The sequence below is a fragment of the Rhinolophus sinicus genome, chromosome 17 (genome assembly GCF_057876585.1).
Source record: "Rhinolophus sinicus isolate RSI-liver-muscle chromosome 17, RSI-T2T, whole genome shotgun sequence".
Classification (NCBI taxonomy): domain Eukaryota; kingdom Metazoa; phylum Chordata; class Mammalia; order Chiroptera; family Rhinolophidae; genus Rhinolophus; species Rhinolophus sinicus.
In genome coordinates this window covers 130,230,596-130,243,851 of record NC_142517.1, presented here as the reverse complement: position 1 = coordinate 130,243,851, position 13,256 = coordinate 130,230,596, and the positions used below count along the sequence as shown (strand labels likewise).

The following is a 13,256-nucleotide window of genomic DNA, read 5'->3' as shown; positions in this document are numbered from 1 at the left end:
TCACTATTATCACTCCTCCTTCACAAGCATTATGCATCTTAACCACCCATATCCCAAATGAACCAGCCAAAGTTCAATGTTTGTCTGGTTTCTGCCCATTTCAGTCATGAATTTTCCTCCTTTCATGCTCAGTGAAAGTATGCATCTCTGTAACTGTTGTCTGAAAGGGAGTAGAATCTTCCACACACCCAGGACAAATTTTAGCTGTATTTGTTACAATTGGTGAGGAAGATACCACCCACAGAAGAATTATCAAAAACGAGGGAATAGCTGTTTTGAAATTATTTCCTGATACTCAGCCTAACTACCTCCCAGCTCTTTAAACAGTTATTTATAATCAATAAAGTGGAGGATCCAATTTACCATACAATTTGGTCAACACTTCATATACAATTTGCTACCACTTCCTATGAACTTTCCTGAAATCCCACTCATTAGTCCAGGAAGCCCTCATTCTTCCTCTGTCATTCCTGTCTCTCTCATAATTTCACCTTTTGCAAAAATTATCATCTGTGAAGCACCTGATATTTTTCCTTATTTGCAAGCTAGTAAGTCAGCCAGCCATCGTTTCAGAGTCTGGCAGAAGACACAAGACTCCTGGGTCAGAGAAAAATGGCAGTTCATTATTCTCCATAGCAATAGTCAGCATTTGCTTCAGTTCCCTGAGCCCTAATTCCCATAGGGCAACATGAAGAGGTGGTATCTGCACATACAGTGAGTTGAATTATAAGAAAGGAGCCTTGAGCTTAGAAAGCCTGGATCTTTAATAATGGCCAGGAAACATATCTTCCTGATGCTCCCGAGGGAGACACCATCTCTGTCTTCCAAGGTTGTTCATCAGCGCCTCTGCTCATAAGACCTACAGAAACCAAATTTCTGGAGTTTCTGGAGAACTGTCTTTCAACAGTCTCTCTAAAGAATGTCGTGCTGGTCAACCCTCCCTGTCTCCACTTCCTCACCTCTTCAAACGATTGCAGTGTGTCGTCTTTTCCTACCACTCCACTGAGACTGCTCTTCCAACGTGACCTACAACATCACTGGGCACTTTCAGCTCTTAGCAGCATCGCACACCAATTTTTCATGAAATGCTTTCTTCCATTGGCTTCCTTCTGGGGTTTCCTCCTCCTTTTCTGGTAACATCTCCCCCATCTCATTTATGGATTCTTTCTTCTCATCCATTAAATGGTGGTATGCCTCAATAATGTGGGGATGGCTGCTAATTCTGTAACTCATCCCCCACCTCTCTCCTGAAGTGCTGTATATGTAGTTTGCTGAGCTTCCATATTTCCACTTTTATGTCACAGACATCTCAAACACATCATGTTCAAAGTGTATTTATCATTCCCCCCAAATATTAATCCTCCTGGGGAACACCAGCATCAGTGTTTCCCATTTTATTAAATAGTATCACCATTTATTTACTTTAAATCATTCACTTATTCATGAAATATTTATTCATGTAATAAGGTCTCTTGCCCTTGTGAACTTGTAGTCTAATGAAGGCAAAACACGATAAATAAGAAAACAAAAAGCATTTCATTAAATTACAAATGGTTATTAGTGCTTTGAAGTAACTAACAGAGTGAAACTTCCTCGGAGAAGGTGGTCAGGAAAGTCCTCATTGATGTGGTTACATTTATGCGAAGACTGAAATAATGATAAGGGGTGACATCTGAAAAGCAGTTAGAGCAGAGGGAATAACAGAGAGAAAGGACCTCGGTTAGTAAAAATTTGCATATTTGAAGTGCAGAAAAGTGATTAGAGCTTGCAAAGGGAGGGGGAAGAGTGGCACAAGCTGAGGCTGGAAATAAGGGCAGAGATCAGATCACTCAGGGCCACAAAGGCATGCAAAGAAATGTTCAAAAACATCTTTATTCAGATATAATTCACATACTGTACAATTCATCCATTTAAAGTATGCAATTCAATGATTTTTTTAGTATATTACATGAGTGTGCAAGCATCACCACAGTCATTTTTCAAACATTTCATCATCTCAAAAAGAGCTCCCCACTCCCCCAAAAAGAAACCTCATACCCTTCAGCTCTCCCTCCCTAGTCTCCTCCCTCTCCCCACCCTAGCCCTAAACATCCACTATCTACTTTCTGTCTCTATAGTTTTTCCTATTCTGGACTTTCATATGAATGGAATCACATAGTATGTGGTCTTTGTGATTGGCTTCTTTCACTTAGCATGTTGTTTTTCAAGGTTCATCCATGTTGTAGCATATATCAGTACCTCATTCCTTTTTATGTCTGAAGAATATTCCATTATATGGATATACCAAATTTTATTTATCCATTTGTCCATTGATGGAAATTGGGTAGTTTCCATGTTTTGGTCACTATGAATAATGCTGGTATAAACATTTGTGTACAAGTTTTGGTGTGGTCATATGTTTTCATTTCTCTTTCACGCCATTCCTAACATTCCTGAGAGTGGAATTGCTGGCTTTTATGGGAATTCTATGTTTAATCATTTGAGGAACTGCCAGACAGTTTACCCAAAGTGGCTGCACCATTTACAACAGTGTATAAGGATTCCAATTTCTCCACATCTTGCCAACACAGTGTTATCTGAATTTTGATTCTAGCTATTATAATGGGTTTCATGCAAGGTATTTGGAAATGGAGAGACCTCTTAGAAGGCTGTTGCATTGTTTCAGGCAAGAGATCATGGTGGCCTGGTCTGCAGTGGGTAGGGAATATAGACAAAAATAGACTGAAGTCTACCTGGGAGTTATCCTTGATAAGAGAGAGAGGGAGTCTCTTCTCACAAGGACACTAATCCTATCAGATTAGGGCCCCATCCTTATAACCTTATTTAACCTTAAGTACTTTCTAGAGACCTTCTCTTCAAACACAATCACATTGCAGGTTAAAGCTTCAACATATGAATTTTTAGGGCACATAATTCTGTCCATAGCATTCACAGTACTTTGTTCACACTCATACTATATCCTTTGCTTGAAACAATCTTTTTCCCAGTCTTTGCCTATTTAACTGAGTCTGATCCTGCAGTTCTCAACTTAGACATCACTTTCTCTAAAAAGTCTTCCCAGTTCCTCTAAGACAGGTTAATAAGTTTCTTCTGTGTCCCCTCAGCTTCCTGTATTTACTCTATCATTGCATTTATCACACTGTGTCGCAATTGCCTTTTTTTTTTTTTTTTTTTTAAATCTGTCACTGTTCCTCACTAGATTGCAAATGCCTTAAAGCCTGGTCATCTGTCTTGTTCATTATTGGAATCTCAGCACCAAGGACAGTTCTTGACATGTACTAGTCACTCAGTCCGTATTTGTTGAGTAAATTATGCCTTCACCATTTTGAAGAGTTTATTTTCTCCCTAGAAATACTTGTGGAAATACTTGCAATATTCAAGAATATATAAGCCTGAATTGTGGGGTTTTATATTCTAAATTATAGATGATACTAATAGGACTTCAATGTTTTATGTGGGTTTAACATAAAATGTTCAGAGATCTCTAGTGTGTTTTTTTTTCAAAAAAACAACATCCCCCCAAACCATCCGTATCATGGACATTTTTGTTTTCCAAATTTAAAAAAGACAAATAGCAGTCACCTGCATCCAAATCAATCATTTATTTTGTGCCCCTCTTATTCTCCTTTCCTATAACACTAGTCAGAGACACATGTAAGTTTTCTATCCAGCCCTGAAGACACTATTGATACTCAAAAATGCTAAAAAAAGAATGCTGTGGTGTTGCAGGTTGTTGGATTTCTTCTGGAAAAGGGAGCAGATATCACCCTTTGCAATTACAACAACCAAACCGCAGTCCATGTGGCTAACTGCAAAGTCCAAAGACAGCTCTTGGCCATCAGTGGAATCCAGGATCCCCAAATGCAGCTTCTACAAAGTTCGTGGCAAGGCGATCTTGAACAACTGCAGCACTTGTTGGTCAGTTCAACTGATGTTTGCTTCTGCCTTCGGGTAGATGGGTGGTTGGGTGGTAAGAAAGGCACAGAGTGTGACTCCTCTTGAAGAAAAAGAAGTTCTTTTCGAACACAGTCCCAGAAAGTTTCAGGCAGGAAATACGAGAAAGTGGCAGGATCAAACCGGACACTGAGGTGAAAAGCAAGGTCACACAGCCTATTTCCACTTCACCCAGCTGGATTTTAGAAGTCAGGCAACACACCTGGGAAATGATGTGCTCCCAGGATGTCCCCAGAGAACCACTGTCAACTAGCTCAAAGGAATTCCCTTGACATCATTGCCATTTGTACAATTGCTGTTTAGATCCCTTTGGACCAGTTGAAGTTATTATCTTCATCCTGAAAAGGGAATCAGAGAGGCTGTGCTTTGCATAATATTTAGTTGTGACTAAAGGAGTTAATAGGATACATTTTTAAAATGCTATCTTCTTAAGATATGGATCTTCTTTCTTGTTTACATTTTCTACCATAGATACTCTTTCCCAATATAATTTGCAAAATAATATGTATAACCCAGGACGCTAATTATTGGTGGTGGACAACTGCCTACTCTTGACATTTACCTTCAGAGATACTGTCAGATCACATGACCTTCCAACTGAAAGAAAATCAATTGCTGCTAGGAAACAGTTTCTTCCATTCCTTTATGGTAGAGATGCAAACCGATAAAGAAAAAGTGAATGATATTCTGGTCACCTAGAGTTCAAAGAAATGTACAACAAAATCCAAAGGACTCTGAATTCTTTTGTTGTACTGAATGATAGTCTAAAATTGCCATACGGCATGAATTGAGTCTTAGAAAATTTTTTGGAAGGACAATACATTTTATTTTAATGGTAATCCATTTTAATGCAATCCAATGCCTGTTTCATGACCACATTTTTCACCCCTAAAAATTGGCAGCAAAGTTTTAAGAAACTGGTGTCTATAACTGGATCTGGAGCTTAATCAATAGATGCTGAATTAATGTGCTATTGTAAGGGTATTCTCAGCTCAAAACTTTCATGTTGGTTCTAACTAATAATAAGCATTGATATAAGAGGTGGTTTCTTTTCAGAAACAGAAAAAATATGTTAACTAATTAATTCCCACAGCACCTCTCTGAGGTAATATCATTATCTCTCGTTTGTCCCTGGAGAAACTGAGGTAGAGACCTTGACTATACAGACGTGACAGAAAGTGAAATAGAAATGGAAATTAGAGAGAGTTACTTTGGTCTATGAGATAAATAACTTGGAAAATGTGGCCTTTCAGTAGCTTTTCAGTTTTTGAATTATCCAAATTTAAAATTTAATGAATTTAGAACATTGAAACAACAAATAACATCTATATATCCACCTCCATTTGACTATATAAATACAGTTAACCGAGCTGCTTTATTATTGTAAATGAGTCCTTCGTTCCACAAATGTTTATTGAACATGTGCCAGACATTCTGCTCTCCACCCATCAAAACAATCCTGCAGGGAGAACGCTCTTATTCCTACTTTATAGATGAAGATTCTGACCTTCAGAGTAGGGTTGCTAGATTTTGCAAATAAAAATACAGGACACTCAGCTCAAGTTGAATTTTAGATAAATACCAAATAATTTTTTGGTATAATTATGTCACAAATGAAAATTATTCATTGTTTAACTGGGTGTCCCTTACTTTATCAGGGTGATTTGATCACCTTTTATCAGAGTGTCCTTGATATAACCTTATCAGGGAACTTCGATAACCAGCTTAAGGAGCTAAAATTCAGATGTAAGTCTGTCTGTCTCTCAGGACTGTGTTTTTTCAATTCATCTGCTCCCTCTCAATATAGACATTGAGAAAGAAGGTATTCAAGTTAAAATGAGAATTTGGCCAAGCAATGAAAATGCAAAGATTAGTATAAATCATGCAATAAGAAACATAATGGAAATAAAGTTTCATGTTTTTAAAGGCATCTGAAGAGTTCCTGGATATAAATTTCCCAAACCAACATGGCTTGACCCCTCTGATGCTGGCTGTGAGAGACGTGGACCTGTTTGAGAGTCTCGATATGTTAACAGTCTACAGACCTGTGGAGGTTCTGTCTGAGCTCCTCAGGCACCGCGCGTGAGTAGGAGCGGTCAGACAGCACCAGGGGAAGTGTGTCTATGCCATTACTATTTACAGAAGTCATTTGTAAATCTAGACATACGGATTAAGGGTTTTAAAATTATATATACTACATGCACACACATGTCCATAAAAGGGGCTTTGCAGTTGCAAAATGTTGTACAAATGTTAGCTGTTACTATTATTCTTATGACATTGGCCTTTTGTTTTATTTAGTTAACTACCTACTGTTTTGATAGTTACTGAGGATATCAAATAATTCTTGAATATGTAGCTCCCTCCCCCCAGGCTGTTGTTGATTATATTGGAAAGCATTGTCAAATATCAAAAGCAATGTATGGTAGAGATTTCCAGTTATCTAAAAATTACTATACGCTGACATGCTCTTTTAGGAGGGGGGAAATAAACAATTAACTTTAGAAAAAATCAGAGGGTTCATAAGCAGTCTCTCATGTTAAACTGCAGTTTCCTAATGCTGGCTGTTACCTAGATAGCTTGTCATAAAAATAAGAACAGATGGCCCAAGCTCTTGCTCCGTATTTTGTATGAATTTTGGTTTGGAAATAAAAATAGGAAGAGGGAGCTTCCAAAACAACAGTACCGTCAAGAACATGAGCTATTGTAAAAGGATCAGTTAGAATAAGAGGATGAACGTGGAAGTCTGAGGCTACCTCAGAATGCAGCTAAGAAACAGCTGAGGAGATCGTCTATGAATGGAGATTACTGGCCACCACCCCAGAGATGGTGTTCAGCAGGCCTGGCGTGGGGTCCAGGACACAGGAGATCAAAGGACGCCATGTGGAGAAACACTAACCAAGGCAAAGGAGCAAACTAAGTAAGGTCCCAGTGAGTTAACTGACCTACTTAAGGCCACATATGAAGGTAGTGGCAGTCCCCCAATTCCTGGTCTGATGCTATTTCTTTTGAATCGTGACCCTTGATGGAGAAAAGGCCATACTACTAGAATATTGTTGCAGATCCTAAAACATTACCCTGGCCCATAGTAATAAAGATATTCAAATCCAAAGGTGTGAGGTTGGAGACATGATCAACTCACTCCTTGTCACAGAATGGGACTAGTGAAGTGTTAACCATTGTTTCCCTCACCATAATCTACTAATAGGGTTCTCATCGTTTACCCTCTGGATATCTCTGAGCTGATGTCTAATCCTAGCATTCAGTACAGCACAGAGAGGGTATTATTAGCACTGTTGCAAAGAGCCCTAAGATTGGCCTGTTTGGTTTACCAACCACGGGGCAAGGCGAAGAGGAATGGAAAGATCATGCAGAGAGGGATTTTATGACAAGATCACTTGGCTCTACCAAGAGCCTGTGAAATAAGCACACTGGCTTCATTTTAAAGAGAGATGCATGCCATTCTACTATTTTGAATGGTAAAAGAACTTGGTGGTAGCATTAGAAAAAAGAAACGTCAAGAAAATAAGCAGTTAACTAGAACACTGGAAAGAAAAAAGAGCCAAGTCAGCTATTTGGAAGGATAAGAAAACAGTTTATCAAGATGTTTTTACTTTTACTTGATTTTATGCATCATTAAAGAATTATGAAAATTTTTGTCCAAAGTTGGAAATTTTCTGCAAATATTAGACTGTTTTTAGAATGGGAGTGGAAATAAGATACACAGCATATTGCTTTTGTTTAAAAATCTTGAAAAATTGTCACTCTCTGTCTCTTACGTTTTGAAGTCATTATTGTTATCCCCAAACTACATAAGATTACTTGTATTTATTTCATGTCAATGTTTCTCCTCTCATATTGGTTTTCTTTTTCAACAGACTTAACTAAATAATCTTTGATGTTGATTCTATTCTTCCTAGAGATCCTAAACTCTGTGATTTTGGTGGAAAATCAGCAATACATTATGTGTCACAATTAGAGAGTTTTAAGAAACAGCAGTTATTGAACATTCTAATGAATTCTATGCCAAAACAAGGTAAATAGTTGTAATCCACTTTTAAATTTTCCCAACAATAAGGGCCCTGATTAGAAATCTTCCTTTTTCTACATATATTTAACGAATCCATTTAACGAAATCAAGCCAACATCTATTTATTGAGCAGTGACTTTACAAGGCTCACGAGCAGGTGCTCTGAGAGATGCAAAAAAGCTTAAGACATGGTCCAAACATTTGAAAGTGTTCAGTGTGGTCAGGGACACATCCCATAAGTCAGAGGAGAAAGAGTTTATTGTGAACTTGGTAAAGGGAGTGGAACTTATAGTGGTTCTTGAATGCTGGATAAGATATAGTAGGAAAGAAAAAAGAGAGAAGGTTTGATCCAGGTAGGAAGAAAGAGTCTGAGCAAAGACTCAGAAACAGCCACAGAGAAAGGGGTAATGAAAAAAGTGCCACTGAGCAACATGTGACTGTGTGAAAGCTGCTTCCTTGACTTTGTGGTTTAATTAGCTTTTTGTTTGAAGCTTCTGGGAACAAGGTTGTACCTAAGAAGGTTTCATGGAAGAGGTGAGACTCAGTCTGGTCCTTGAAAATGATGGGATTTGATTCTGTGAAGCAGAGGCACTATGTTTTAAGGGAGTATGGGCATCCCAGGGCCAAATGGGAGACTAAAACCAAAATTTCATATCAGAAGAAAGGAACACATAAGGTCAGATATATAAAGAAATTGAGTCCATTGAGGACCCGTTGAATGTAAAGCTGAAGGATATAATTCTTTTTTCAATAAAATAGAATCACTAAAGAATTTTAGGCCAGAGAATAATGAAAGCATGTTTTCAGAAAATGAACTTGTTCTTACTGTGTAGGATGGATTCGGAGGAAGAAACTCATGGCAGGGAATTCTATTAAGAAAGTATATGGGTGGCCGGATGGCTCAGTTGATTTGAGCGTGAGCTCTGAGCAACAGGGGTCGATTCCCACATGGGCCAGTGAGCTGCGCCCTCCACAACTAGATTGAAGACAACAACCTGCCACTGAGCTTCTGGAGGGACGGCCGGATGGATTAGTTGGTTAGAGCTTGAGCTCTCAACAACAAGGTTGCTGGTTCAATTCCCTCCATTGGATGGTGGGCTGCGCCCCTTGCAACTAAAGACTGAAAACAGCGACTGGACTTGGAGCTGAGCTGCGTCCTCCACAACTAGATTGAAGGATAACGAGTTGGAGCTAATGGGCCCTGGAGAAGTACACTGTCCCCCAATATTCCCCAATAAATTTTATGTATATATAAAAAAAAGTCAGGATAGAGTTGTTTTTTAAAAAAAAAAAAAAAAAAAAAAAAGTATAGAAGTGTCCATGTGTGGTGATAAGGGCCAGGAAAAGATCCTTGGTGTGGTAGGGGGTCTGAGAGGTGCTGGATATGGTGTGTTTAAGGGATATTGTGAAAGAAGAATTCACAGAACTTGGTGATGTAAAGATGATAGAAGAGACACCGAGACAAAAGTTGAGAAAGAGTCAGACATGATTCCAAAGTTTTGGCCCTGGGAAGTGGGGAGGTGGAAATACAATCAACAAGATTGAAGAACGTTTTGGTTTGGTGAAGATAGTGAACGTAATGACTTCTAAAACATTGTATTGATGGAACCTTAGCACTTTCAAGTAGCAGTTTTCTGTAGGACAGTGCTTGTTGGAAAGGATGGGTTCCTATGTTAGTCTGGGAGTTCTCTGCACAACGGAGATTGTGAGGATCTGAGAGTAGGCAAGATCATTGAAGGATTGATGATGGTGAGAAAATTGCGGGGGGGGGGGGGGCTGAGCCGAGGAGGTGCTCCCGTAGTTAGAGAGTGGTGTGCACATGGGGTCTCGGGAGTGAGAGAGGAAGGAGGAGAATCAAGAGAGAGTTGCAAGAAGAAATAAATGGAAACAACATCAAATTAGAAGAGAGGTTACAAAGCAAATGTAGTAAGGAAGTGAGAAGTTTCAATGGCAGGATAGAGGCAGAAGATAGATTGCAAAGAATAAAGAAGAAACATGTGGTGAAGAAATAGAGGGTCTGAGTATAGATCACATGTTCAATTTTGTTTCAGTTATAAGGTAAATGGAAGAACCATTGGAAAAGGGAGAAATTTTCATCGAAGAGGCCATACCTCTATGGAAAAGTCAGGCTAGCAAGAAGAGGATGAATAGAAGAACAATGTCCCTCAGGAAAGAACTGGGAGTTCACTGTTTGATGTACAAACTTTGTCAATGTAATGTGATTTCAGTGCTGAACAGGAAGTGTGCTCAGAGCAGCTGAGTGTTTTTGTCTTTGGAAACTATGCAGTAAATGTAATTTCCAGCCCATTGTTAGGTGTTTCACATGACAACTTTGCCTAACTTTTTAAAGAAACAAACCAAACCCCATCCATTCTGTGGCTTCTTGTCCTTACATCTCTTCCTGTAAAAATTATCACCTGAAACTTCATCAGAATCCCACACCACTATTTCAGGAAAATCTTTGACAAAACGGAACTGATTTCAGAACCTAGAGCTAAATCTTCCAGTGAAATTGCTGGAGATGAGTATTATCAAAACACATTATTATGTTTCTTTTGGCAGGGAGACATGCTGAATCATTGCTTGACGTTTGTCATGATATAAACTCTTCTCCAACTGATATGACAGTTACTAAAAACCAAAATATACTCTTGCAAAGCATCAGCAGCAGTGAGGTAAGACGCTCTCTTTAAAGAAACAAATCAATAAAAATGGATAACTTACTCCATCAACTGCTTCATTTATGTTGCTTGAATATTTTATAACAATTATATACTACAATTATATTTTAATGCAATCATAAAGAAATTTAAAGCACAATTAATAAGACAGTGTACTTCAAGTGTAATCTCAGAGCAGTAGCTAGTTCACTCTCAGTCTCATGCATTGTGTGTGTGTGTATGTGTGTGTGTGTGTGTGTATCTAATACAACCAAATATTGTGGTGAATCCATACTAAACAATAAAATGTGGCTTGTCTTTATGAATGCTAACATGGAAAAGGAGATCAGTAATCTGATCGTGTCACATCCATCACAGGGTACTACAAACGAGATGCCTCCTCTTGTCCCTGATCTTCGCCTCGTCCTGTGATGAGTAACTCCACAAAAAGTCCCTTGTAGTATAGTAACAGCATTAGTAAAAAACACTGTGATCCATAGAAAACTGTGGAATGATACCCAAGACATACAACAAATTGGTAACAGTGGTTGTCTATGGGGGAGAAAATTAGAGATGAATTTGCAGTGTATGCTTATTTGTACCTTTTGAACTTTTATGTAAATGAACATAACACAAACAGTTAAAAATATTACTACTCAATATTTTATTAGGTAAGAAAAATGTGGCCACAAAATTGTTTACTTTTAAAAGTTTTGATGGAATGGACCTTGAGGGTATCATGCTAAGTGAAATAAGTCAGACAGAGAAAGACAAATACTGTATGATCTCTCCTATATGTGGAAACTAAAGAACAAAATAAACAAACAGAAAACCAGAAAGAGACTCATAGATACAGATGGGAAGGGGGGTTGGAGGGTGGGGTGAAAAAAGGTGAAGGGATTAAGTAGTACAAATCAGTAGTTACAAAATAGTCATGGAGATGTAAAGTCAATAATATTGTAATAACTTTGTATAGTGCTGGGTGAGTATTAGACTAATTGGGGGGAATCACTTCATAAACTACATAAATGTCTAAACACTATGCTATACATCTAAAACTAATATAAAATAATACTGAATGTCAACTGTAATGAAAAAATTAAATTAAATTTAAAAAATAAAATAATTGGCCTATACTCTTCAAAAAAAGTTAATAAGCTATGGACTATAATATTTATAAACAATAATGAGGAGTTTTGGATATGGTAACTACATTTCAGTCCATTTTTCCTTTCAAAAATCATCCCAAGACAACAAAGAAAACAAAAAACAGTAAATTTATTTTTTTAACGTTTTATTTGGAAATAATTACAGATTCACAAGAACTTGTACATAGAGACCCTTTGCGCCCTTCACCAGCTTCCTCCAATGGGAACTATTGTCATAACTGTAGTACATTGTCAAAAGTAGGACATTGACATTGATGCAGTACAATGAACTAGACTACAGATCATACCTGGATTTCACTAATTTTTGCATGCATGCCTTTTTCTTTTTTTTCTGTTTGTGTGTGTGTCAGTGTGTACAGTTCTATGACATTTTATCCCCTTAATCATCACAATCATGATACAGAACTGTTTTGTCTCCACAAAGGAATCCCCTCATATTACCCTCTTTATAGCCACACCCTCCCCCCTTCCTTAACCCCTGGCATCTGTTCTCCATCTCTGTAATTTTTTCATTTCGAGAATGTCATATAAATGGAATTATCATAATACAAACTTTTGAGATTTGCTTTTTCTACTCAGCATAATGCTCTTGAGATAGATCCAAGTCGTGTGTGGCAATAGTTTCTTTGTAATACTAAGTAGTATTCTGTGATATGGATGTTCCACAGTTTATTTAGCCATTCACCTGCTGAAAGACATTTGGGTTGTTTCCAGTTTGAGGCTATTACAAATAAAGTTACTATGAACGTTCGTGTACAGATTTTGTGCGAAGATAATGTTTTCATTTCTCTAGGATACATGCCCAGGAGTCCAATTACTAGGTGATATGGTAAATGTATGCTTAACTTAAAAAAAAAAAGCTAAACAATTTTCCAGAGTGGCTGTAGCATTTTATAGTTCCACCGGCAATAAGTGAGAGATCCTGTTTGTCTGTACCCTTGCCAGCATATGGTACTGTCAATATTTTTTTATATTAACCAGTCTGATGGGTGTATGGTGATATCTCATTGTGGTTTCAATTTGCATTTCCCTAATGATCAATGCTGAACATTTTTTATCTGTTTATTTGCCATCAGTTTTAATCATCTACTCAAGTTTTTTGTCCATTTTCTAATCGGATTGTTCGTTTTCTTGCTATTGAGTTTAGAGAATTCTTTATATATTCTGAATATGTGATTCACAAATATTTTTTGCTAATCAATGAGAAAAACTTGGCTTGTTTTTTCTTTTTCACTCTTTAAACAAGTCTTTTAGGGAACAGGATTTTCTATTTTAATGAAAACTAATTTATCTTTTTGTTTCTTCTTTGGGTCTTAATTTTTATGTTATGCCTAAAAACACTTTTACTTGACTTGGGTCCTAGTGACACGAGTGTGTTCAGTTTATAAAAATTCATGAATCTATAAACTTATGATATGTGCACTTTTCTGAATGTATGTTGCA

General features: G+C 37.6%; 1 protein-coding gene across 2 annotated transcripts in view; it reads left to right on the top strand.

Annotated features, from left to right (window-relative positions):
- Positions 1-13,256, top strand: part of MAP3K19 (mitogen-activated protein kinase kinase kinase 19) — a 67,851-nt gene that overhangs the window by 17,501 nt on the left and 37,094 nt on the right. The window contains exons 3-6 of one of the 2 annotated variants that reach the window (XM_019731164.3): positions 3,730-3,918; positions 5,882-6,036; positions 7,875-7,990; positions 10,547-10,659. The exons of the other annotated variant lie outside the window; for it this stretch is intronic. Of the exons in view, the coding sequence (XP_019586723.3) occupies positions 3,730-3,918; positions 5,882-6,036; positions 7,875-7,990; positions 10,547-10,659 (573 nt within the window). The remainder of the gene's footprint in view (positions 1-3,729; positions 3,919-5,881; positions 6,037-7,874; positions 7,991-10,546; positions 10,660-13,256) is intronic. 2 annotated transcript variants of the gene reach the window in all.